Genomic DNA, 27,776 nt, shown 5'->3' on the forward strand with positions numbered 1-27,776 from the left:
CTTGAAATGTATAGTGATAGAACGTGGCTATAGCAGTGGATAAAGAGGAAGAGAAGGTAGAGAGGAGAGAGTGAAATTATGATAGGTCCTCCGGAAGTTTACTTTTCCTCCATTTACGCTCAGCTGCCTGCAGCCCTGTTCTGTAACCCTGCTTTAATGGCCATTGCTTGTTACTTGAATATTATTGCATGAGCTTTATTGTTTGTTAGCCACATGCCATGCTACGTAGCCACTGTTCATATAACCTGCTCTAGCTTCGGCCTACCATACCTCATGCTATCACAACCCCTCTTTCTGCCATTTGTTGTTAAGTACTGCTATATTATGTGTAGCTTTACCCATTCATATGCTTATTACATTTGCATATTGCTGTTTCTAGCCTCATGAACAGTCAATTAATTATGCATTGTTATTGCACATTATTGCCTGCTATTATTTGTACTCTGTGTCCCCTCTTTAGACAAACCATACTTCATACTTACCTGTTTCCTATCCTACATAACCAACCAGCTGGTTATTGAGTCAAGTCAATGTTCAAGACATCAAGACTATTCTAGATTGTAAAACAATCAAACCATCTGAATGACGTTCCATGCCCTGATCACCTATCTCCTCTGAATACCACAGTAGATGGGCATCACCCTCACCTAAACCTTCATTCAGTTACATTGGTCCTTCGAGCCAGATGCAACACACCTACTGTGACATGGCAGAGGAGCAAAGAAAGACAGCAACAGTCTCATCGTCAGAAGATCCCATCCCAGGACGTGATCTCAGAAACCGATGAATACCGATACCTCTACAACATCGACAACAACCCGTGGCAGCACATGCCCAACCTCTCCAACCAGCCCCCACAGTTTTACCTGACTTCCTCAGCAGTAGGAGTACAGGAGCAGAGTGCCAGCACCATTGAGCTGCAGCCCATCGGAGGGCAGGCCGAACCAGCTATCCCCTGTGCTCAGGTCCGCTGCCCCAGAATTGCAAGGAGAGTTCACTAACCTCGACTACATTGTATCACGGGTAGGCAACCTGAGTGCCCAGATCACCGCCAGGGCCTCCCAGCTCGGTGAGGCCGTACGGATCCATTCCCCCGTATCAAGCCTGCTCAGTGAGGGTCCAGGTCCCTACAGTGCTACTTCAACCACCTCACAACACACCCTGTACAACGAACTGCCACTATCCAACACTCCGCTCATGGCTATACCAAAGGACACTGCTGCCAAGTTTCAGTTCCTCTAACGCTAACATACCCCTCGGCAGTAATGGAAGCGCTGGTAAGGTCGACCCTGTGGATGCTTTTAACCCCACCGAACCAGCCATGGTCTGAGCTACCAGTCTTCCAACCAACAGCTGTTCCAACCAGCAGCTCAGGCTCAGTCTGCGTCACACCAGCCATCATCCACTGCTCCGGTCTATTCTGGGTATAGGCCATCAGCTGCTCAGACTCAGTCCACCTACCAACCTCAGTCATCTGCTCGATCCTATTCAACTGACCAACCGTGGACTGCACCTGCCCAGCCAGCTTATCCTCCATGGACCGCTCCTCTCCAGCCAGCTCACCTGCCTGGACCTGCTGCACCTCTTCAGCCAGCTCACCTGCCTGGACCTGCTGCACCCTTTCAGCCTGTTGATCCTGCTCCACATGCACTGGTACCTCAGCAACCTCCAGCCCAGCCTGTACAGCTAGTGAACACACCTATACCAAAGCCAGCTTATCCGCTCCGACCATACCTGCAACCAATCTAGTCCACGACAGTGAAAGGGAGTTCAGACCTCAAGATGGCACTGGACTACCTCTTGAACCCTCATACAGAACACTACAAGTATAGAGTCCTCATGGAGCACCTGACACTGGTTGAGGCCAGGCTGATAGCACAAGCATGTAGACACTACCAGCAGCCCTACACTGCAGCTATGCAGGTCTTGCAGATGCAGTACGGGCAACCACATCAGCTGGCACAGAGCGAGATCGCTGCAATCCTCAATGCCCCTGATGTCAGAGGTGGGGATTCCAAGGCCTTCCAGAGCTTCGCCCTCAGTGTAAATGTAAATGTAGAGTAGACCTCCTGGTTAGCATGCTGAAATCCCTTGAAGGTCCCCAAGGCGTGGAGCTGTCATGCACAAGCCACATAGACCGCCTGCTGAGCAAACTCCCAAGGTACTACAGGGACAGATTTGTGGAGCACTTACAGGCACGGGGCAGGCTGCAGACAAACAGGCTCAACCCGTACAACCTGACAGACCTCTCCGAATGGCTCAAGACCAAGGCCGAAGCACAGCGGCTCTCTTCCAAGATGGAACAGCGCTACCAAGCAGAAAAGCTCAAAGCCCTCATAGGGTACGACCATCACCTCCAAGGCCAAAAAGTCAACCTGTCACCACCATTGCTCTGTCCAATCCAGGTCCAGAGACGGCCAGGTCGGCAACACTCTCAGAGTCCAGACATCCACTGTTTCAAGGAACCACATCAAACATCTGTGCCTCTTCTGCCATTGTCAAGCATTTTAAATTATATCTCAGTGCACAGAGATCGTGAATCAGTCGTCAGAACAGATGAAAAAGTGGATCAAAGACTGCAAGTGTTGCCTGAAGTGTGGTCTTACTTACCACGGGCAACAGTATACAGTGATTCCCTTACAAAAAAAGATTGCAGTTTTGAAACTGCAGTAAATGTGCACCAACTGCAGTCGACTGTGGTATTTTGGACGCAGTAATTACAAAATTACTGCAGTAAAAAAAACTACAAAAAACTTTTACATCGGCACAAATAAATAGTTTTTCCTGTACAGTGTTATATTTGTACCTTATAGTGTCCAAGCATTTTAAGCTGTTTGACCACAGTAAAAGGCCAGCAACACTCCGTATTATTCGGAGCTCCATGAAATGACACCATATATAGATTCTACAGACCCTACTGAGTACTCCCCACGTCCCATCAGCACAAATAATCATTTTTTCTCTATAAGCCAATATGTAATGCATATGCAGTGATTTGCATTGAGGGCATTTATTTGATCTTGGAACATGTTTTAAAACCCCAAATTAATGCAAATGTCACTTAACAATGAAAACATATGAATCATTGTTACTGTTTAGACTATTTTTCATACATCATGAATAAATGCAGGTTAATTACACTTTTCTACTATTACGTGGGGGACTTTTATTTGGAAAATTCAGTGACCCGGAAGTACTGACGATCACTTTGTCTAATGAGAATTACCTATCAAAGATGTTCTGCTACTCTCCGCTAGATGGTGATCTATGACTAAGTAAAACATGTCTGTCTCAAAATTCCAGTTGCTAGTAAGCACCTGAAACTACTTTAACATAGTACACAGATCACTACATTTTACTTTTCCATAGCTTATGCAGGTGCAACATAACTACCAAGGGCTGAGTACATGGCATAAGTCATAGAAGTTCGTTTAAGCACATCTGGGTCCAGACTAGCTCACATTGACACCAAACTTTCCCCAAACTCAGACTCTCTTACTCCATTGTTGAGACTTAATCCCTGTCCTTCTTTAAAACTGGTTTCTCTGAGGTTGTAACCTCTCTCTCTCTCTCTCTCTCTCAGGGAAACCCCCTTTTGTTTCCCTGCTCACTTTGAAAGTATCGACAAAGAAACCTGTCATCCCAGTCAATTACGACCACCAGTTTCTTTAATCTTAACACACCCTCTTTTATTCTAGCCATTGAGGGCCTTGCAGGCAGCCATGTGAGTAGTTGGGTATTGATAATCATGGGCATTGACAGTAGGGAAAGCACATCTTATATATGCCTAAAGCCTTTTCTTGGAGCCCTCTTCCATTCCGTCCTGGATCTAAATGGCCTCTAATGGCAGTAAGGGTTGATTCTCCTCTAGCAAACTTCACATGAAGACTTCCAACTTTAGTGGGACGCGGGAGACTTAGTCAGTTGCACAACTGAATGCATACAACCAAAATGTCTTCCACATTTAACCCAACTCCGGGGAGCAGTTGTTGTGAGGTGGGTTAACTGCCTTGCTCAAGGGCAGAACGGCAGATTTTTCCACCTTGCTGCTAACCTTTCGGTTACTGTCCCAACACTAACTGCTAGGATACCTGCTGCCCCGGGATATATATATAAAGCATAGATGAGTTTTAAATCCTCAGAGATTAAAAGAGGAAAGATTGGTACAGTGAGGTAAGGGGAAAGAGGTAGAGACTGTGTAGTCAGTAATTGACAAGTTCCCTACAACACATCCCAGGAGTGGGCAGAACATCATTGCTAACACAAAGAGGTGCATTGTGGGTTGTGCAGCTGGAGCCAGGTGAGAAGCGGTTGTCAGGTGAGCCCCACACTGGGCACAACCATGGTCCTGGGGTGAGGAGCAGTGCAGCTGGCCACAGACAGACTGAGCCCTGGCTGTCAACATCTGCTCCAGAGACTGTACCATCTGGGTCTGGCCCAAGGGAGCTTCTCCTCCAGCTCTGACCAGCTGCAGAGAGAGCCAGACAGACATGGACCTAAGCAATCCTGTAGAGGTACAGTTACGGGGCCAAATCCAACCACTCAGTATTTAGGTTTATTCATCATTTGTTTCAGATGCTCGCCTCATGAGTGATTTTTAAAAAAGTACTTCACTCAGATCCAAAGCATTAGCAAGTCAAGCTTGTGCTATGACTGTTGGTTAGAAGCATATCAGAGAAGATAGAGGTTCTGTAACGATGGCTGAATGATCACCTGAACAAAAGACAAGTTGGCACAGGTTTAGTTAAGACCTTTTATATAATCAATTTGAAAGAAAATACAAAACCGTAAAAACAGTGTGTACAAAGGTTATATTATTTGTTTACTAAAGCTGGTGTCCTCAGTTTCAGGAATGGGAAAGGGCAGGCACAAACATTTGAAAAAGAAAGGTATAAAAGTAATTTCCCCATTTTCATAGGGTGACAGCAAAGGGTGAGAGCACAGGAATAAGCAATAATCCAATCTAACAATTGAACAATTGTTTGTTTGAGAAAAAGGAATTGAGGTGAAAATAAAAATGCCTTTACATTCAATAACATATGATTAACTTTTGAGTTATCAGTCATCTGAAAACACTGCAGTTTTCTTGAAACACTCATTGCGCAGTTTCCCCAAAAAGCATTTCCAAGATTCTCAGTTTATCTACAGCAATCTGTATAGGGGGGGTTAATTACGTAAACAAGCCTTTCATAGTTCACACCTTTCAGAATTGACATCGAGAGATTATGCTCTGATTCAGTCATTTCCGACTGCAAAGTGTAACAAGTACAAATAAGTGTACAAATACATACATGTTTTGGGGCAGGAAATTGCATATCATTGGCACAGTCAAACTCATTTTCATTGCTGGTTTTCTATAAATAACAACTCAGAACCATGTACAGAGGAATGGATCCTCATCCCTACCTATAGAGATCAAAGCTGACTCAACTTGTTTTCCCCTTAACCACAGCCCAGCTTGTTTATGGAGTAAGTCCTAAAGGAGTGTGTGTTGTTATAGTGACCTCATTGAGGCTGTAGTGAGTGCACTGGGAGGAAAACACCCAATACTGTAGAAGAGGAACAACCCAGAGGAGACAGAAGAGAGAAGATTCCCTGATTGGGCAGAAAGGATCAGTACCTGACTGGCCAGTTCAGAAAGAAGCAGCCGAGAGTGTTTTGAACACAGCATTCAGACAGGAAGGCATCATGATCCAAGCACATAGTCCAGAGTAACTGTCTTTTCAATGGGACAACAGCAAATGGATATCCAATTGACCGTGTAGACACAGTTCTGAGATTCAGTGATGGCAAGCTTTAACACATTTACATTGTATGCCTGCTCTCAGAATCAGTTCTTTAAGTGTCTGCCATTGTATTGCACAATTTCTCATTAGACTGATTATGGAGTGGCAGCGCTCTGACAGTGGTCATTCTCACTTTCTTCTATAATGTTTCGGGGCTCTAACAGTCTGATAAGAATGTTATTTTGAGGGATGGAAGTCATATGAGAATCAACCATGTTCTACAACAGTTAGGTATGCAGAATTATACATTTTATTGATTGGGTACATTCAATGGCAGCCCAAGGTGTTTCAAAGTGATAGTGTAGTGTGAAGGTCTTGATAACAATATCTAAATAAGATGAACCTCCCACTACATGGAAAATTAAGTCATTGGTCATCTAATGTTGTTGCTGTTGGTCCACAATATGTCTTTGTCTTAAACAAAGAACAGCAAAATACATTTACATTTTACATGGCTAATTCCGATACAATCCTTATGGTCACCTAAAATGTTCAGGGCAAATGTTAACTTTGTGAATAGTATGTGACAAATATTACAGGTGCTGACAGAAGCAAGGCAAACAGAAGTTTAGGAAAGTGTAGCCTTATCATTCTAAAATGATATACCACATTGCTGCATTGCCACCCTTTTCCTATAAAGTGTGGTTTTATGAACATCAAGCTTGTCTGACTGTACACATCAAGACAAACATGAAATGCACTGTAGTGTTATCTCTCACCATTAGAAAAGTCTTAAGAAGCCACAGAAACAACCAGTTTTTCATTTGTGTAGTATGAAGTATTTTCCCATATAATTACCGAACCTGCAGATAGCAAATGTCTGTTCAACAATACTATCTGCGACACTGGTGAAGTAAAAAAAGGATAGGGCGAATGTAGTTGGATGTGCAGTCTGGTGGGGTGAGGGGAAATGGTGGGACCAGAGAAATGAGAAGGGGTGTTTAGGCTGTCCCACTCGCTGAGTAGGAGAACTGTGGGAAGTGGGGCCTCCGTTCGCTGTCAAACGACTCCATGCTGTCTTCTGGAATACAAAATGAGTGGGAAGGAAACAGCGGGATGGCACAGAGAGAACTCAATTAGTGTATAACGTTAATCTAATCACATTTGTTTAATTCCATTTGTTCTTTTTCATCTCGGTGACTACCAAAAGCATTTTGATTTAGTCCTAATGCATAATGTACCTAGAACTAGCCCAGTGTGCAGTTTGGAACACACTGCTAGCGCTCTAGCACCACCATTTGAGGGACACAGTGAACTATGGATTAACATAGATGTTACACACGCGTTCCAGGAGAGGGCACAAATCCCCCAGAGGAATTGAATAAGCTCTATGTAATTTGACCTCGCATTAATTGCACTGGGATAGGGAACATGGACCTTCCCCATGGACTTTCCCCCATTCTCATTTCAATACTTGCCTTGGAGAGTGCAATCTATACCTCTAAATGATGATCAAACTTCTTTTTTTTTTGGGGGGGGGGGGGGGGGGGGGTAGATCAGCTTAATATTGCAGATAGATTGTAACTTCCATCAATGTAATTGTCTGCATCACTTCCAATCCCCCATGTTTTTTATATATATACTCCCCTTTGTTACTTTTCAACCCCGCCATCCTTTCCCTACTTGGGGTAAATTAGTGAACAACAATGCTTAGGCCTCTACTTCCAGCTTATACTTACTATCTACATTTTATGGACACAGTCAATTTTACAATAATATATCATATGTAATATATTGTAATAATATTTTGTTAGTTTTTTCAACTGGACTTCTTCTCCTCTCAACCTCTCCGATCATTTTCATGATGTCCATCCGGTTTGCTTCTATATGCCATATCTTTCTAACTGTGCTCTTTCCCAAAAGCTCCCAACATACAACCTATATACTTATTATGGACACAGTATGCTTACATTATTAGTTATCTTGTTATTATTTGATGATGATCAAACTTTGTAATTTCTTTCTCTCGTGGGATTTAATTCCTTGACTACTACAGTACAGATATACAGTATCATATACAGTACCAGTCAAAAGTTTGGACACACCTACTCATTCAAGGTTTTTTCTCTATTTTTGATATTTTTTACATTGTAGAATAATAGTGAAGACTTAAACTATGAAATAACACATATGGAATCATGTAGTAACCAAAAAAGCGTTAAACAAATAAAAATATATTTTATATTTGAGATTCTTCAAATAGCCACCCTTTGCCTTGATGACAGCTTTGCACACTCTTGGCATTCTCTCAACCAGCTTCATGAGGTAGTCACCTGGAATGCATTTCAATTAACAGGTGTGCCTTCTTAAAAGTTCAACTGTGGAATTCCTTTCCTCCTTAATGCGTTTGAGCCAATGAGTTGTGTTGTGACAAGGTAGGGGGAGTATACAGAAGATAGCCCTATTTGGTAAAAGACCAAGTCCATATTATGGCAAGAACAGCTCAAATAAGCAAAGAGAAACGACAGTCCATCGTTACTTTAAGACATGAAGTTCAGTCAATACGGAATATTTCAAGAATTTTGAACGTTTCTTCAAGTGCGGTCGCAAAAACCATCAAGCACTAGGATGAAACTGGCTCTCATGAGGACCGCCACAGGAATGGAAGACCCAGAGTTACCTCTGCTGCAGAGGATAAGTTCATTACAGTTACCAGCCTCAGAAATTGCAGCCCAAATAAATGCTTCACAGAGTTCAAGTCACAGACACATCTCAACATCAACAATTCAGAGGAGACTGTGTGAATCAGGCCTTCATGGTCGAATTGCTGCAAAGAAACCACTACTAAAGGACCCCAATAAGAAGAAGAGACCTACTTGGGCCAAGAAACACGAGCAATAGACATTAGACCGGTGGAGTCCAAATTTGAGATTTTTGGTTCCAACCGCTGTGTCTTTGTGAGACGTGGTGTGGGTGAACAGATAATCTCCTCATGTGTATTTCCCACTGTAAAGCATTGAGGAGGAGGTGTTATGGTGTGGGGGTGCTTTGCTGGTGACACTGTCTGTGATTTATTTAGAATTCAAGGCACACTTAACTAGCATGGCTACCACAGCATTCTGCAGCGATAAGCCATCCCATCTGGTTTGGGCTTAGTGGGACTATCATTTGTTTTTCAACAGGACAATTACTTAACACACCTCCAGGCTGTGTAAGGGCTATTTTACCAAGAAGGAGAGTGATGGAGTGCTGCATCAGATGACCTGGCCTCCACAATCCCTCGACCTCAACCGAATCGAGATGGTTTGGGATGAGTCGGACGGAAGAGTGAAGTAAAAGCAGCCAACAAGTGCTCTGCATATGTGGGAACTCCTTCAAGACTGTTGGAAAAGCATTCCAGGTGAAGCTGGTTGAGAGAATGCCAAGAGTGCACAAAGTTGTCATCAAGGCAAAGGGTGGCTATTTGAAAAATCTCAAATATAAAATATATTTTGATGTGTTTAACACTTTTTTGGTTACAACATAATTCCATATGTGTTACTTCATAGTTTTGATGTCCACTATTATTCTACAATGTAGAAAATAGTAAAAATAAAGAAAAACCCTTGAATGAGTAAGTGTGTCTAAACTTTTGACTGGTACTGTACATCAAGGACTATTTGCACATGGAACTCTTATGGAGTGCACCTTTAAAAGGGTTTCTTTTCTTTGTTCAATGAATAGGTTGTAAAACTACTGGGAGTACCCAAAACTCATTCCATTCCAAGTACTAGGCAGTCTGATAGTAAGCAAAGATAGGACTGCATTTAAAGTAGAAACAAGGGGCATTCTCTCATGAGCCTAACAACAAGACGAAGAATATTATTGTCTTCAATCAAAATTCTATCTATAACTAAACAATGTAGAACAGCTAGGGTTTTCGTTTGATACACTGCAATTCTGTAACCCCCCAAAAATAAACACTGACCTTTGGAGCCATGATAATAATAATTTAAAGTTCAGTTCAAGTTCTCATTTTACAGAAAATCTCTGAAGAGGGGGATGGGAATTTATGTGAGATTCTGAAACTCAGTAAGTGGCTGTCGTATTCTCTACAGTAATGACATTTAGAACCACTTGTGTGTCCAGTTCATCCTTACTGAGTCAGACTATGATCAACACTATTAAACAAAAGCATTCAGGTCCAGTGAGTCAGTGAAAAACATTAGTATGATGATTGTCTATTGGGCTCATAATACTGTTCTCTGTGATGCGAGTGTGGTGTGTGTGGGTATTCTGTAAAGATACAGTGGCAGTGGGTGAGGTAGGACCTTGTCCGGGCGGCGTAATAGTGATGGTCTGTGCTGTGAACTCCTCGTCAAAATACCGTGTGTCCGTTTCTGAGGTAACCTGCGGCTTGAAGGGCGGGACCAGCTGTGAGAGAAGAGAGGACATCATGAGCACATTGGCACATCTGTCCTGTCAATAAGAGTGTAGACAGTTGCAGGCCTGGTCATATGTATTGGTTGTTCTCTGAAGTAATGGAAAGTGGAACACCGATTTACCTTCTTCTCATAAACATCTTGCCATTCAATCCCAGCAAAGAATTTGTGCTGCATGATCTCCTTAGCATCATTCTGTCCACCACCTAACCTGGAAGACACAGGGACCAATGGACAAGAGTAACTACAGAGGCCTTTTTGGTTGGAATGACAAGGGAGGAGAGGCCTACTTACCGCTGCTTGGGGTCCTTCTTGAGCAGGCCTGAGAGCAGGGACCTGCCCTCAGGGCCCAGGGTGCGTGGGAAACGGATGTCCTCCATGAGGATGAGCTCAAACAGCTTCTCGTGGTCCTGATTGTAGAACGGCAGCCGACCGCACATTATTTCATACATGACCACGCCCAGACCCCACCAGTCCACCGCCCGGCCGTAGTCATTGTCCTCCAGAACCTGGACAACACAGTACAACCACAACTCAATACAATATAATACAACTTTACTAATACCACCATGGACAATTACACAATCATACTTGGAAGCATAGAGGACAGTACAAGGACAATAGTAGGGCTAGCAGGAGTTCAAATGTACGTTCAGCCCTATGACGGCATCAAGAGAGACACACATACTATACATTCTTGGTTTAGATCTCTGAAACCTATCTATTAGCTAAGTGGTTGGACATTAGGTGAGTAGTGAGGTCAGCAGCTCTCCAGCCTGTATAAAGAACCCTGAGGCCATTGTACCCCCCTTCTCCTGGTCTGGGCTTTCCGACCAGCCACAGCAAGCACTGACTCACATCTCACAATAGGAGCAGGGATAGAATTTCCCCTGGAGCCCTGCATATTTAATCACCAGAGGTCTGCAGTACACACCAACATGAGGGAGGGACAGGGACTGGGGCGGACCACTTAGAGGCAGCAGAGGTCCCCATAGCAGCTGAAGTAGAACAACATTCCTTCAGTGCATTCGACCCCTTCAATTTTTCCACATTTTGTTACGTTACAGCCTTATTCTAAAATTGATTAAATTGTTTTTGCCCTCTCATCAATCTACACATAATACCCCATAATGACAAAGCGAAAACAGGTTTTTAGAAATGTTTGCAAATGTATTAGAAATAAAAAACAGAAATACCTTATTTACATAAGTATTCAGACCATTTGCTATGAGACTCGAAATTGAGCTCAGGTGCATCCTGTTCCCATTTATCATCCTTGATGTTTCTACCTTGATTGGAGTCCACCTGTGGTAAATTCAATTGATTGGACATGATTTGGAAAGGCACAAGACCGTCTATATAAGGTCCCACAGTTGACAGTGCATGTCAGAGCAAAAACCAAGCCATGAGGTCGAAGGAATTGTCCGTAGAGCTCAGAGACAGGATTGTGTCGATGCACAGATATGGGAAAGACTACCACACATTTCTGCAGCATTGAAGGTCCCCAAGAACACAGTGGACTCCATCATTCTTAAATGGAAGAAGTTTGGAACCACCAAGACTCTTCCTAGAGCTGGCCGCCTGGCCAAACTGAGAAATCGGGAGAGAAGGGCCTTGGTCAGGGAGGTGACCAAGAACCTGATGGTCACTCTGACAGACCTCCAGAGTTCTTCTGTGGAGATGGGAAAACCTTCCAGAAGGATAACCATCTCTGCAGCACTCCACCAATCATCCCTTTATGGTAGAGTGGCCAGACGGAAGCCACTCCTCAGTAAAAGGCACATGACAGCCCGCTTGGAGTTTGCCAAAAGGCACCTAAAGGACTCTCAGACCATGAGAAACAAGATTCTCTGGTCTGATGAAACCAATATTGAACTCTTTGGCCTGAATGCCAAGCGTCACGTCTGGAGGAAACCTGGCACCATCCCTACAGTGAAGCATGGTGGTCGCAGCATCATGCTGTGGGGATGTTTTTCAGCGGCAGGGACTGGGAGACTAGTCAGGATCGAGGGAAAGATGAACGGAGCAAAGTACAGAGAGATCCTTGATGAAAACCTGCTCCAGAGTGCTCAGGACCTCAGGATCACCTTCCAACAGGACAACAACCCTAAGCACAGAGCCAAGACAACACAGGAGTGGCTTCGGGACAAGTCTCTGAATGTCCTTGAGCGGCCCAGCCGGAGCCCGGACTTGAACCCGATCTAACATCTCTGGAGAGACCTGAAAATAGCTGTGCAGCGACGCTCCCCATCCAACCTGACAGAGCTTGAGAGGATCTGCAGAGAAGAGTGTGAGAAACTCCCCAAATAAAGGTGTGCCAAGCTTGTAGCGTCATACCCAAGAAGACTAGGCTGTAATGCTTCAACAAAGTACTGAGTAAAGGGTCTGAATACTTATGTAAATGTGATATTTCAGCTTTGTCATTATGGGGTATTGTGTGTAGAATGATGAGGGGAAAAAACAATTTAATCCATCTTAGATTAAGGCTGTAACGTAACAAAATGTGGAAAAAGTCGAGGGGTCTGAATACTTTCTGAATGCACTGTATATCTAACCACATCACACCACACCCCGGCCACAGCCCTTAGTCACGGAGGTGGAGGTTCACACACCATGGAAGATGACGTGTTCACACGTTCTAATCAATTGGCTTGCTTCAGCTCTGTGCTGACCAACTGGGGCAACCTGTTGAATGTCAGTACACTCTTTGATTTGTTACTATACAAGGCCTTCTGGGATGTGTAGTTGGGTCAACAGTACCGGAAGGATGTTGTAGGTGAAATCAAGTCACTGAGAACAGGCCGTTCTTTAAAACATCAAAGGTTATATGAGGTGAGATAGACCGGTCCAGGAATAGATTCATAGGTAAGGGGGCAGCCTAATATAATTAAATATAAACATGAAGGTACACAGACCCAGAGAGAGGAGGCAGGCCGAACAGATGGACGGACGTGGCCGAAATGGAACAAAGCCGGAGTGTTTGTGCGCGTGGGTGGGCAGTGTGTGTGTGTGCGTCTGCGGGAACGCTGCTTGGCGCTGCGGTTAGGGGCGAGGAGGACTCGGAGGGCAGGGGTAACCTGAAGCCGGCACGGTGCTAGGATTACTGGACCGTCTCTATTTCCAGCGCTGCTGTCGTGTGATTCACACCGTGCGACAGCTGGGCCTGCAGCTGCCCCATATACAGTATGTAGAAGAGCGCCACAGCTGTGGAGTTGCCAGGACCACAGGAGCCAAGCTCATCCCTCACACGTAACCAGGGCTGCCTGGACCGACTCTGTTACACTGGCCCAAAGGACAGCACAGTGCAGAGTGGAGGGAGGAGGGGAAGAGAAATATAAACTTGCTGTGCTTTTCCTCCACTTGATACTACCCTCCATCTTACTCTTCTCCCTCTAACACAAACACAGCTACCGTCCCTCTCCCAAACACATATCACTGGGTCACATATGTGATTTCCTTCACTCTCCTTAATTTCATTGTTCATAACTTTCCCAAATCAGCTTCAGTCATTACTGTTCCAATGTTTCTGTAAAACTACTCTATTTCACAGTGGATTAGGTGAAACTGGTTCCATGGGTGTACTCTAGAGGCAGGTTTACAGCACTGAGCTCCTGGCCTTTGGAATATTCCCAGACATTACAGCATTCCTGTGCAGCACACACAACAAGGTCATTGTTTACCGCAGAACAACCTGTAACACTGCCTGGCCCTGGCTCCATAGAGACGCTCTGCGGCGACCCTGTCTCCACGGAAACGCCCCCTGATGTCTCCGCTGCTGGAGCAAGAGCAGAGCTGGGGCTGTTATAGGATGCCACTAGCTAGAATGTTACTGTGTACAGAATGGAAGAGGAAGAGCTGGGGGTGGACAGGTGGGGGTTCCAGTTAATGGAGGTTGTTTTTCAGCACATTTCTAACATACCCCACATAAAACATGAAATGATATAAACAGACTTTTTCCTTTTACTTATCATTTGCCTTTTGCTTGCCCTAGTATGAGTGGGTGACATTATGGTTATATAGTAATTCATGCTCTGGTTGGCTTTTGTGATGTTCGCTACTGTAGGCTATGCCCTAGATCAGGATGGTCCTCTAAGAGAGATGAATACAGTGAGGGAAAAAAGTATTTGATCCCCTGCTGATTTTGTACGTTTGCCCACTGACAAAGACATGATCTGTCAATAATTTTAATGGTAGGTTTATTTGAACAGTGAGAGACAGAATAACAACAAAAAAATCCAGAAAAACGCATGTCAAAAATGTTATAAATTGATTTGCATTTTAATGAGGGAAATAAGTATTTGACCCCCTCTCAATCAGAAAGATTTCTAGCTCCCAGGTGTCTTTTATACAGGTAACCAGCTGAGATTAGGAGCACACACTTAAAGGGAGTGCTCCTAATCTCAGTTTGTTACCTGAATAAAAGACACCTGTCCACAGAAGCAATCAATCAATCATATTCCAAACTCTCCACCATGGCCAAGACCAAAGAGCTCTCCAAGGATGTCAGGGACAAGATTGTAGACCTACACAAGGCTGGAATGGGCTACAAGACCATTGTCAAGCAGCTTGGTGAGAAGGTGACAACAGTTGGTGCGATTATTCTCAAATGGAAGAAACACAAAAGACCTGTCAACCTCCCTCGGCCTGGGGCTCCATGCAAGATCTCACCTCATGGAGTTGCAATGATCATGAGATCGGTGCGGAATCAGCCCAGAACTACACGGGAGGATCTTGTCAATGATCTCAAGGCAGCTGGGACCATAGTCACCAAGAAAACAATTGGTAACACACTACGCCGTGAAGGACTGAAATCCTGCAGCGCCCGCAAGGTCCCCCTGCTCAACAAAGCACATATGCAGGCCCGTCTGAAGTTTGCCAATGAACTTCTGAATGATTCAGAGGAGAACTGGGTGAAAGTGTTGTGGTCAGATGAGACCAAAATTGAGCTCTTTGGCATCAACTCAACTCGCCGTGTTTGGAGGAGGAGGAATGCTGCCTATGACCCCAAGAACACCATCCCCACCGTCAAACATGGAGGTGGAAACATTATGCTTTGGGGGTGTTTTTCTGCTAAGGGGACAGGACAACTTCACCGCATCAAAGGGACGATGGACGGCGCCATGTACCGTCAAATCTTGAGTGAGAACCTCCTTCCCTCAGCCAGGGCATTGAAAATGGGTCGTGGATGGGTATTCCAGCATGACAATGACCCAAAACACACGGCCAAGGCAACAAAGGAGTGGCTCAAGAAGGAGCACATTAAGGTCCTGGAGTGGCCTAGCCAGTCTCCAGACCTTAATCCCATAGAAAATCTGTGGAGGGAGCTGAAGGGTCGAGTTGCCAAACGTCAGCCTCAAAACCTTAATGACTTGGAGAAGATCTGCAAAGAGGAGTGGAACAAAATCCCTCCTGAGATGTGTGCAAACCTGGTGGCCAACTACAAGAAACGTCTGACCTCTGATTGCCATCAAGTACTAAGTGAGGTTTTGCCATCAAGTACTAAGTCATGTTTTGCAGAGGGGTCAAATACTTATTTCCCTCATTAAAATGCAAATCAATTTATAACATTTTTGACATGCGTTTTTCTGGATTTTTTTGTTATTCTGTCTCTCACTGTTCAAATAAACCTACCATTAAAATTATAGACAGATCATGTCTTTGTCAGTGGGCAAACGTACAAAATCAGCAGGGGATCAAATACTTTTTTCCCTCACTGTATGAAGATGTCAGATGAAAGCGCCATTGGAGAATGTTACTGGGGAGAAGTGACGTGAGGACAACGTGCGTGGCCCTGGCTTTGCCCAGGTCAGGATAGGCATCCTGAATAGGGCTGTTCAGACTGTTGTGGCTTTTAAAGCAGGCCTTAAGACTTATCTTTATTGGCTGGCCTACCCTTCATCCTAGACTTTGATTGTTGCTTTTATGATATGGTTATATATATTTGCTTTGTTTGAAAAAAATAAAGATTCTTCTATTTTAACTTTTATTTGATGCACTGAGATTATTCTTGTATAATAAAAAGCACTTTACAAATGCAATCAATTGTTATTATTGTTATTATTATCCTGGACAGCAGTGGGCTTGAAGCCCCCTCAGTGCCAGGAGCAGCTGCAGCCAATGTGGACTTTTCTCCAGGGGTGGAAGCTCACGTTTCCCGAGGCACTGCCAACCCCCCCAGCAAATTCCAAATGGCGGCTAAAAACAACGAGCCGGCAACTGTGTCAACATGGGCACCCTTCTCCCGGAAAGAAATCCCATGGCAAGAGGCAAGGGGGCTATCACACACACACACACACACACACACACACAATGCCCTATCGCGTTACACACACCACTCAAACACATGTCATACCTGCACGCAATGGGAAGCAGCCACACCCCTGTACACATGTCCTCTCAACCAACAAATATGGGCACAGCCTGCCCTGCCCTAGTCACACTGCAGACTCATTAGCTCCATGTCTTATACTGAAGATTAGACAGGCATTTAGGAACAGCTGTCCCAAAGCCACTCTTCCACATAGCTTGTATGCCTTAACAATCTGCCCGACAACAGACATTTATGATGTTGTGTGTAGTTGGATATATTCACTGCACCACAGTTCTTCTCTCCAAACAGTATTTAGTCTGTTAATTCATTCAGGTATTTACCAATTATGTGACTTTATTCTGTTCGGTTGATTTAAACTGAAATTTGAGACAGTATGCAAACAAATGTCAAAAGTCTGAACTATCAGGTCTTTTCACAACATCTAATTCAAAAAATGTTACATCTGAAGAGGAAGAAGGACACATGGGTTGGGCTCCAAAGGCTATATTGTTTATGACTAAAAATGATAAGATTTAATGACCCCAATATTGTGATTGGACAGTGAGAATACACTACCTCTGGGGCCAGGTACTCTGGCGTCCCACAGAAGGTCTTCATGGTGGCCCCGTCTGTGATCCCCTCCTTGCACAGTCCAAAGTCAGTGATCTTTATGTGTCCGTCTTTGTCCAGCATGAGATTTTCCAGCTGAGGGGAGGAGACAGAATTAGACAGGAAGTATCAGGAGGAGGGAGAGTGACTGTGTGAGGTGTGTGATTGAGGCCCAGCTGATTTGGCTTCAGCTCTGAGAGGCATGAGTTAGCGATGCATTGCCTTTTAATATCAGTGTCCTCTCAGTAAAAGTCACCTGGCAGCTGTAGCTCACACGTGGCCAGCAGCACCAGGCAGGCAGACCAGTCAGCACATCCTCCAATACTGCTACCCTGGCATTTTCAGGAGAACCTTAGCAGGTTGGGAGCCTGCCTCATAAACCCATGGGGAGATCAGAGACGGGGGGGGGGGGGGGAATGAGGAGGGAGGGGGCCTATGCTGACCTGGCTGGTATAGTTTCATCAGCTGGAAGAAACAGGGCTACAGATGCCCCCCTCCCCTCCCTCTAAAAACAGTCATATAATACCTCTGCTCTTATGCTGCACCGGCATCTTCCTTCTGGTAGGAACAAATTACAGCTTTACAGAATAAGTTTGATGCCGGGGGTAAAAGATGACTGTCAATACGCTTACACACTCTCCAAAATAAAAATAAATCATTGTTGCTTATTTACATTAATGGTGAAAACAAAGATAAATAAACTAATCGTACATCTGTCCAGAAGGATATGGTGGTTATTCTACTCCTGCAATAAGGGGTGGTCTAGGCCTAGGTTTCCAGCTGCAGTGAGGCCTGAATCAGGGGGAGGCCGATCGATGCGCCCCTGGCTGCAGCATGCTGCTGCTGTGGACACTATTTATATTCCGGTCGGGAGACTGACTGTGTTCCCCCACCTTACCTTCAGGTCTCTGTAGACCACGTTCCTCTCAGCATGCAGGTAGTCCAGTGCTGACACGATCTCCGCCCCGTAGAACCGCGCTCGCTCCTCCGAGAACACCCGGTCCCGGGAAAGGTGGAAGAACAGCTAGAGGAGGGAGGAAGAGAGGGAAGGAGGGAGGGAGGGAGAGCAGAGACAGAGGGAACAGCTTTAGCGTACACAAAAGGAGAGGTGTGGGGCGTTATTGGCTACTACTAGCTAAATTGGATCTTGCGTGTCAGTTGTTATTGACTGTTTAAAAAGCTCACCTCTCCGCCGTTCGCATACTCCATGACGAAACACAACCGGTCATGGGTCTGGAAGGAGTATTTCAGGCCCTGGAGATATACACTAATAACTTTAACAACTGCAATCAATGAAAAAATAAGCTTGCCAATGCAAGTTCTCCAAAATAAATCTAAGTCTTTGTTGATGTGATATCTGCCTTTGGGATATTGCTGTTGTGTGCCAACTGCTAGTCCCCATTCACCACAGTGGGGTGAACACAAGCAGCATGTGTTACTCCAGCCACTTAATGTGGAAGAGTTCGGCATTGTGAGCCATCACAGACTTTGAGAAAGGTGGTTAACTGACAATGAGAGGTCTAGTGTCCTCAAAGGAGGCCAAGTCTATTGCTGTGTTTGTAAACATTGCTCAAACTCTCCCAACACAGATTCTGCATCTCCCCCTGAATGGAAGCTCCCTGGCTGAAGTGGAGTGGCTCCTCAGAGTCTTTGTGGCCAGAGGAAAGTTTGGGTTAGGTGTATGGAGTGGATGGAGGGGTCTCTCACCGTCAAGAACGGATGCTTGGAATTCTGGAGCACTCGGTTTTCTGTGAGTGTGTGTGCCACTTCATCCTGAAAGAGATCACAAAGAGTGTTTGTGCAACTCCCACAATGGCTGCCGTTTAGGTATCCATGATCACCCCCATGCTCTCTCTCATTCTCATGCTTCCCATAACAGTCAGTGGCCTATACTCACTTTCGCTACGATTACTTCCTTCTTCAGGATTTTCATGGCATAGTAGCGTCCCGTGGCCTTCTCCTTCACCAGGATCACTTTGCCAAAAGTGCCTTTTCCTAGGAGTTTGAGGTATTCAAAGTCGTGCATAGTCTATGAGTGAGGGGAGAAAAAGCGCCACTGGGTTACAAAGAGTGGCTATAACAAATTCATGCTCTAACTAGTCAAGACATATCATCCCACTGACAACTACATGGAAGCATTTAAAGGTGCTATTTCATCCACTCCGCAATTTCCACTCATATGCTGCAGTGGATAATTTAACCTCTGACCCCCAGGGCTGGTGAGAATGTTGAAAACGGTTGCGTGGGGGACATCCAATCCGGTGCCCTTAGACCTTTGTTTCATGAGTTAAGAGCCCACGTGTGGTAATGAAACAGAGTGGACACGCTATCTGGTGCTAAGCCTCCCAGGGCTGATGTTGGGAAAGTGTCAGGGCGCCGGGTGAGCTGGGGTGAGGCAGGAAGGGCCGTGAGGAGCGGTGTGAGGCAGAAAGGGGCGGTGTGAGGGCAGGGACACACCACTTTGAGTCTGGGTTTGGTCAGGTACATCTCCATATCCATTGGGTCTGGGGAGGAGTCCATCATCTCCTCCTCCTGTTTCTGTAGACCGTCTGCAACGGCCTCAATGGCCTTCGTCCATTCTTCCCTGAGAGAAGGAGAAAACAGACGAGTTAGAGAGAGAGAGAGAGAGAGAGAGAGAGAGAGAGAGAGAGAGAGAGTGAGCGTGAGAGAGCGAGATAGTGAGAGAGTGTGAAAGAGAGTGAGAGAGAGTGTGAGAGAGTTAGAGAGAGAGAGTGAGTGAGCGAGAGAGAGAGAGTAAGAGAACGAGGAGAGAGAGAGAGAGAGAGAGAGAGAGAGAGAGAGAGAGAGAGAGAGAGAGAGAGAGAGAGAGAGAGGGGAAGGGAAATTACAACACCTCATTTAACATGATGTAATTCAGCCCAATCATGTAATTGTCATCTTATCAACAGGAAGGCAATTTAGACTGTAGGGTCAGCCAACAGCCAGTGTACTGTGTGTGTGCACACGCTTGTGTGGTGTGTGTGTGTCTGACTGTGTTTATGTGTAAGGGAGGGGTAGCAGCTGAGCTTGCCTCTCCTCGGGGGTCTCCACGTGGAAGGTGCGCTCAATAACAGTGGTCCACTGCAGGCAGCGGATGATGAATGTGTTGGGCTTGGGCCTCTCCGTCTTCATCAGCTGGCACTCTGGCCACATCCAGGGAGAGACGGGCCAGGAGGAGAGGAGAGACAGAGACCTGCAGTTACAGCCATTTATCTTTATCGCCACCCTAACAGACACTGCTGGGACTGCCACCATGCAGCCGTACACAGGGAACTGAACAGGTGCACTATGGGGGAAGGGTGGAGTAGGAAGCCCTGATCACAGATCTCTTCATACGGAATATTTTTTCCTCCAGATTTGGTCCATACATGGGACTGTAACATGGATAATGTGAAATCAGCAGACATTTCAATCAATTCCAGAAAATGTCAAATATATAATATGGGCCACAGACGACATTCACTTCAAAATAATCTGCTTGAATCAAAGTTACAATTCTTAGAGAGCAGCCAGTTTCCCAGCACAGCTCTTTCACATAGTCAACATACTGTGTGTGCCAAAAGGAAATATGGAGGAGTTTGTCAGGAAGTCTGTTAGATGGAGGATATGAGGCTGGGCCACCACTGAGCTCCAGCAGGGCCCTGTCAGTGTGGCTGTGTAACCCAGACCCACCACCCCCATCAGCAGCACCACACTCTGTCTGTGGGTCTACTGCACGTCTGCTCAGTGACAAACACAGTGACTCTCCCTCTCTGTACTGCTGATGGAGACAGAGCTACAGAGCAGCGCACAGATAAATAATTGAAATCAGCCGGTTAATAACCACTATAACTCAAGAGTGTCATGAGGAAACGTTTTGTTTAACAAACAGTATGATGTCTAATTACTCTGTTCAATCATCTGCAGAGCCTGTCCCAGCAACTTTCTGCCATCTAGGGTTGCTGTGCTCTACGGAGTCGCAGCAGAGCAGTCTCTTAGACAAGACTGGAATTCACACATAGCCAGGGAGAATACTGGGATAGTGTTACTACACCAGTCTATTCTGCTGTTTCTAACCACAACATTGTGGCTTTGAAGTGTACCAATTAAGGTAAGACATTGGCATAGGAGCTACTGAACAGAATATAATGTTTTTCTATTGGTGATTATGCGAAATACACTGAGTACACCAAACATTAGGAACACATTTTGTCTTGCCCATTCACCCTCAATGGTACACAAACACAATTCATGTCTCAATTGTCTCAGGGCTTAAAAATCCTTCTTTAACCTGTCTCCTCCCCTTCATCTACACTGATTGAAGTGGAATTAACAAGTGACATCAATAAGGGATCATAGCTTTCACCTGGATTCACCTGAACAGTCTACTGTATGTCATGGAAAGAGCAGGTGTTCTTAATGTTTTGTACACTCAGTGTAAAGTGCTATATGATCTTAATGGGTGAGGTAATGTAGATAGTCATCTTGAAAGCGTAGATACTCACGTGCTACTGAGAAGTTATTTAAAGGTGTTTCAAGCGCGTCAACATCTTGTGGTCGTTCCTTGTAGCCAATGAATGTACCATCACTCTTGAGCAGAAAATACCTGGGCCTCCAGGTCTTAATGTACTCTCCTGCAAAGAGAGATGGAGAAAAGGGAAGAGCATAATTGGTGACTATAATCCAATGTGCTGGTTTCACAAGGTTCCATTATTTAAATTGGTTATTTTTTTAGGATCCCATTTGCCTACGCCATGACGACAGCTATATTCTTCATGTTGATTGGTCTATGAAAATGTAGCTGTGCGGTTTTATGATTTATGATACACAAAGTCATTATTTTCAAGGAGCCATCCTTATTCAGTGGTGTGATCCATTTCCTGTGATCTAATTGCTATGCTGTTCACCAACGTTCCCTAAAATTACCATATTTTCACCCACTTTTCGCTATGGTAGGACAAAGCCAGGACAAATGGCTGTTTTAGCCAGAGTCAGGACCCTTGCCTCCGCCTCTTTTGTCCCATACACAGCTCCCATAGGGATCCATGTGTCTCCATCCCTTGCCCATCCCCTTCAATACAAGACACCCACAGACTAATCTCTCAAAGGCAACAAAACTCAATTTATTCTGTGGACGGTTCAGGAAACGTTGTGCCAGATGTTCCCGAAATCTGAAAAAAACGCTTACGCGCCATAAAAAGACAGCGGCACACATCGGAGAGGGGCTTGAATATTTATATAGGAAAAGTGTAATTTATTTTTAATTATGGGAGCTGGGTATTAACCCCATGCAGTGCCTGAGCAAGCTGTCCTTAATTGCCCCATTTCCTCTGATACAGAAGTCTGTGGGAAGAGGAGATCAGTCAATGCCGGCATCGTGCTCCTCCTCTCCCCGAGCATGGCACAGTTAGGCCACAGGCTCCAGTCTGAGGAAACTGATCCCAGACCTGTCTGTGACGAGGAACAGTCCCTAAATTACCTCTAGTCAACTCAACACAACTCATATAAACTCTTCTTAGAGAGAAGAGGCTATGTAGACCATCACTAAGTGGATTGTACGCCATATTCTAAAGTGTCACCTCAATGTGATGGTTAAACTGTCCGACTAGCGGAGTGCCACCTGAGAGGGGCTAGATGGCTCTGATTCACTCAAACACCAACCATTACACCAGTAACACACACACACACACACACACACACACACAGTGTGTAAAACACCTGCTTTACTGCAACTGGCGAGGTGGCGGCACAAAGAAACAGCACTAGAGAAAACATCTGCCTCAGAGCACTGTATACTTTGGATTTCAATCTGCAGCAGATGTCCAATATGTTATTACGGCTGTTGCCATTTTTCATCATGGCACGGGAGGAGGTTTTTCATCTCCAATCTGCTGGCTAAGTGTTTTTACACCAAACGCAGCTCATTTAGAAATTAGTTAGACTTTGTAAGCCTTCAGATTGCAATGCTTACTGCTTGCCTACAGAGCCGAGCACACGACATCCTCGTTGAAAAACACACGGTGTGATATAGTGTAAAAGCTCTGTGGATTTCCCCATGCCTGTTCAATATGCTGCAATTACAGTGATGAGTCATTTGTCTATTTTACACTACATGGCTCATGAATCAACATTCACAACACTAATCCACACACAGGCCCCCAGAGAATCTACATCATCAATGTGATTTACAACTATTGGTCAATGGCAGCTTCACACGACTGACTGAATTCCTCGTTACTTCAGCACAGTGGTGGGCATTGGTTAGGGGAAACAGAGATACTGTTATAAGGAGCAATATCATGGGTGAGAAGCCAACAGTTTCCAACACCTGGACCCACACAGACTCCATATCCAAGACCCCTTTCCAGACTTATCCTAAACCTGAGGTACATTATGTATAGAAGAACACCCTCTCAGACCTGGTCTCAGCTCCAGCCTTAAATCAAGGCCTCACTTCTGCCCCAATTGGTTTGTCAGTCTGTGGTGAGGTCTTGGCTGACCCATTTCCCACACCCCACCCTGGCTAGGCTCAGAGCCCCTGGCAGAGCAGGCTGGGGACAGTATGTGCACAATGCAGAGGGAGCATAATGAGCCCCTACCTCCAAGCACACGTCACCCCATCACAGTGGCATCAGAGGGAGGGTTAGCCTACACACTGGCAGGGCTCCACTCACCTCTTTAGGGAAGAATACAGAGTGATTCAGGAAGTAGGCCAGGTGCATGTTAGGTGTTTCCAACAATGACGCTAACTGGCTGAGTGATTACCTTAATTGTGTTGAGGACAAAAACTGGCATCTAGACCATGGTCCCAACACAGACACTGACAAGACGAGACAGATGTTTGTTTATGTGCACTGGTGTGTATGAAAGTACACTCAACAGTGTATATGTGTATGGTAGTATGTGTGAATGTACATTATATCTGACAACAGCAAGGCCTTGCCCCCCCCCCCCCCCAAGCACAGAGGGCCTGGATTTGGCCTGCCAGCCCCTCTGACGCACGATGCCCACCCAGGCTGGCATGAGTTGGTGTCCACCATGCCTTGTGTCTCTGCAGTGTGTTCCACGCACTGCAGAGACATTCCTCCACGCAAAGGTTGGCTCTGTCACATGGCTCTCTATGAGGTGACAATGAATACACACTGTACCCTGTCACAGTGTCACTACATAACAACAAAGCCAAGGGGACAGGCACTTAATGGTCATCATGCACTGTAATACAAATGGCATTGGTAAAGGACACTTTTAATAGTGCTTCCTTTCCTCTCAGAGACGCCAGCTTGTAAAGACCCGAGAGTAGAGAGTTCAGTGAACTGAACAAGGTCATCATGGTGGAATGTGACACCTAGGGTACAACTCTACCCTCCTACACCTCTCCACCTAACCCCACCCTGAGACTGACATTGGTGCAATTGGCAGAACAAAACTGTTTGTGTGCTTCTTTTGCGCTTCCAAATAAAACAGTGGTGAAGGCAATGGCTGTGAATGCTCATAAACCAAAGCCCTTAGGAGACATTGGCAGTATGCATGTTATCTATGAGATAGGTTATACTGAGAAGATGGTCTTTGGTCTGGCTGAAGATAGGACATCCTGACCAGCCATATGTGTCCTCATCCTGACTGGGGCCTGTGGAGTCATGTGACTGTAGAAATGTCTACATCCGTCTGTCTGTCTGCCCATTTCTGTTAACCTTTCCTTAGTCGGTTTTGTTTTCTGTAGAAACCACAGTCATGACCCTGATGTGTTTTCCATTTACAAGCAGTTCCCCTTTCCATTATCATCACTTCTACTTTTTACAATGACCTTTTTCTTAGACTAGACTTGAAATTGAAACTAAAAACCCAGCCCACTACTGTACTTTTCCACTTTGCTAATGCTATGTTGATGACATCCTACCGTGCTACTCCACAACTAGGAACTGAGGGCTTATGGGATATGAGGCTGAGGATGTGCAGACAACATTGGTTCCACATCATTTCAATGAAATTACATTGAACCAATGTGGAATAGACGTTGATTTGACGTCTGTGCACAGTGGGAGGGTATGCCAAGACTCATTCATAGACAAATTAAATGACTTATTATTAAATTAGAATTAATATTATAAATTAAGTATTTGTGTGCTTTTTGACACACTATATTCTGACAGATTGGACCAAATGGACATGTTGCAGAATAGAGAGTAAGAGAGAAGACAACATGCTGACTAAGAAAAGAAGGGACTCAGGGATAAAGGAGTCCCCTGCTATCAACTCTATCAATCTTCAATGTCTTTCAGCTGCAGTAAACTGGCCCATTTCATCTCATGAGAACATTTTGATTGTAGAAAACAGGAAACAACCTGACAGACAGCCTGACAACACAGCGGATAAGATCAAGAACTGAACAGTCTTTGGGATGGGCAACTGACTACAGACTCATCCTTGAAACATATGCACAACAACAACAAACAGGATCCATTTCCAGACTGTTGGAGCCTGCTCTACATTTGTCCCAGAGGTCAGATAAAGTTCTAAGAGCAAAGGACATAGACTAGAGTAAAAACTATAAATGAATGAGATGAGGGTGAGGGAGTCTGACATAAGATGAGGGAGGAGAGAACCAGAAGGAAGAGGAGGGACTGTCAGTGACAAGGAGGGAGTGGTGTTCATAAAAAGGTAGCGAGACAGATTACTACATATGTTCACTACATAAGTGTCTGAGTGCATAAGTGAAGTGTATACGTGCATGTTTGTGTGTGTGTGTGAGTGTGTGTGTGGGGGGGGGGGGGGCATGCGAGGAGCTGTCAGGGGCTGATAGAGTGTCTTTACATGACAAACAGCTGCTGAGGCCTGGGATGCACGCTTGGTAAAGTGGAAAATAATGAACAGTGAGAATCTGCCAAACACAAGTGAATTCATCTTTATTTGCCAACTGCTGCATGGCCTGTGTGTGGACAACCACAATGTGCCAGTGCCACGCCCTCCACACACACACATGCTCTCTCATACACACACACACACACACACACACTCAATGACTTACAGCTGCATAGAGGGCCAACTGTCCAAATACTGTATATGTGCAGTTCCATGTAAAGGCCCCATGAGCACTAACATGTGAAGTTCATAGGAGAACATCAAATGTGGTGTCAAATGAAAGCTAAGAGTCTATGAGAAATTAAGGCATATATACATTTTTCTTCAATTCTTTCACCCAACATTTTGGAAAAGGGGTCTAGCAGAAAAAGTTTTAAAAGGTATTAGAAATACATCAAAATACAATAACATGTAAAGACCCCTGCCAACTAATATCAACATTTATATTTAACTTACAGAAATGACTTGCCTTCTGTAAGTTTAAGAAATATTGCCTAGTGTCGTGTCATTTTGTTCCCATAAAACAGCATATTTCTTGTGCAGTTTTTAGTGCAGTCTTCGTAATTTTATTTTTTTAATCATCACTGTATGTCTAATACATCACTGTATATTATATTTATTATTTGTTAATTTAATGAAAATAACTCCCAATTTTTTTTAAATCATTCATTTACCTGAGCCTCCTTTGGCCCTTGAAATGCTCAGTCTGATCGTTTGGGCTTTGGAAACAAATTTGAAGATATTTACATACACAGCCCTGATAGGATGATCTAGAGCCCACCCCCTTACCCAGATGAACATTCATTGGTCTATTATAATCAGATCACATTGTGAGGTCATGATGTGGGCCAAAAGTTCCATCCCACCTGAACAGGCTCTTACACAAAAAGGGCATTATCATCATTTTCAACATTTCAGTCCTATTTCAACCTCATAGTGTGGAAATATCTTTTTTTTTTTTTTTTTAATAACACGTTTTTAACTGCACTTTGATATTTGGTATTTTATTAGGATCCCCATTAGCTGTTGCGAAAGCAGCAGCTACTCTTCCTGGGGCCCACACAAAACACGATACAATACAGAACATTAATAAACAAGAACAGCTCAGGTACAGAACTACATCTACATATCAATACATACACACAAAATATATTGGTCAAATAGGGGAGAGGCATTGTGCCATGAGATGTTGCACTGCCGCTAAGATATTTTCTAATTTCTCTCCCTCATGAGGAGGGAGGATAATCAAAGTTCACAGAAGAAACACGGGGGCCAGTATGAAAAATGTATGCACTCACTAACTGTAAGTCGCTCTGGATAAGAGCGTCTGCTAAATGACTAAAATGTAAATATAAATAAGTAAAGGTAGACCTACCAATTAGTTATTGTGTTTTTACTGATAACAATTTTGTTTATGATTTTTATGTGATTAAAATCGGGAACAGAATGACCAAAGAATCAGTAACAGTACGACTGGTCACTCCAAATCTGAACCAATCATAGATGTCTGTTTCACAAGTTTGGACAGCACAGTACAGTACAGCACAGCATAGTACAGTACAGTAAAGACAAGCAGAGTAGAGGTCAGTACAATACAGTACAGCACTGTACAGTAGAGTTTAGTACAGTACCCCCCACTGGGCACATACGTCAATTCAACGTCTATTCCATGTTGGTTCAACATAATTTCATTGAAAAACGTTGATTCAACCAGTGTGCGCCCAGTGGGACTAGAGTAGAGTACAGTATAATTGACTGTATCGTACAGTGCATTCGGAAAGTATTCAGACCCCTTGACGTTTTCCACATTTTATTACGTTACAGCCTTATTCTAAAATTGATTAAATATTGTTTTCCCTCATTTTTTTTGTT

At 44.5% G+C, this 27,776-nt stretch overlaps 1 protein-coding gene across 1 annotated transcript; it reads right to left on the reverse strand.

Moving 5' to 3' along the window:
- Positions 1–4,742: 4,742 nt before the first annotated feature.
- On the reverse strand, positions 4,743–23,767 carry LOC311102619 (RAC-alpha serine/threonine-protein kinase-like; the record flags this gene model as incomplete). The annotated part of the gene is made up of 14 exons (XM_084143985.1): positions 4,743–6,807; positions 10,037–10,139; positions 10,271–10,358; positions 10,442–10,656; positions 17,034–17,162; positions 17,965–18,090; positions 18,252–18,320; positions 18,774–18,839; positions 18,964–19,095; positions 19,524–19,650; positions 20,098–20,209; positions 21,551–21,679; positions 23,546–23,596; positions 23,698–23,767. 14 exons carry the CDS (start codon positions 23,765–23,767, stop codon positions 6,728–6,730), a joined length of 1,497 nt encoding a protein of 498 aa, XP_084000111.1. The 3' UTR covers positions 4,743–6,727.
- Between the last annotated feature and the right edge of the window lie 4,009 nt (positions 23,768–27,776).

Source organism: Coregonus lavaretus (assembly GCF_964263955.1).
Source record: "Coregonus lavaretus genome assembly, chromosome: 27".
NCBI lineage: Eukaryota > Metazoa > Chordata > Actinopteri > Salmoniformes > Salmonidae > Coregonus > Coregonus lavaretus.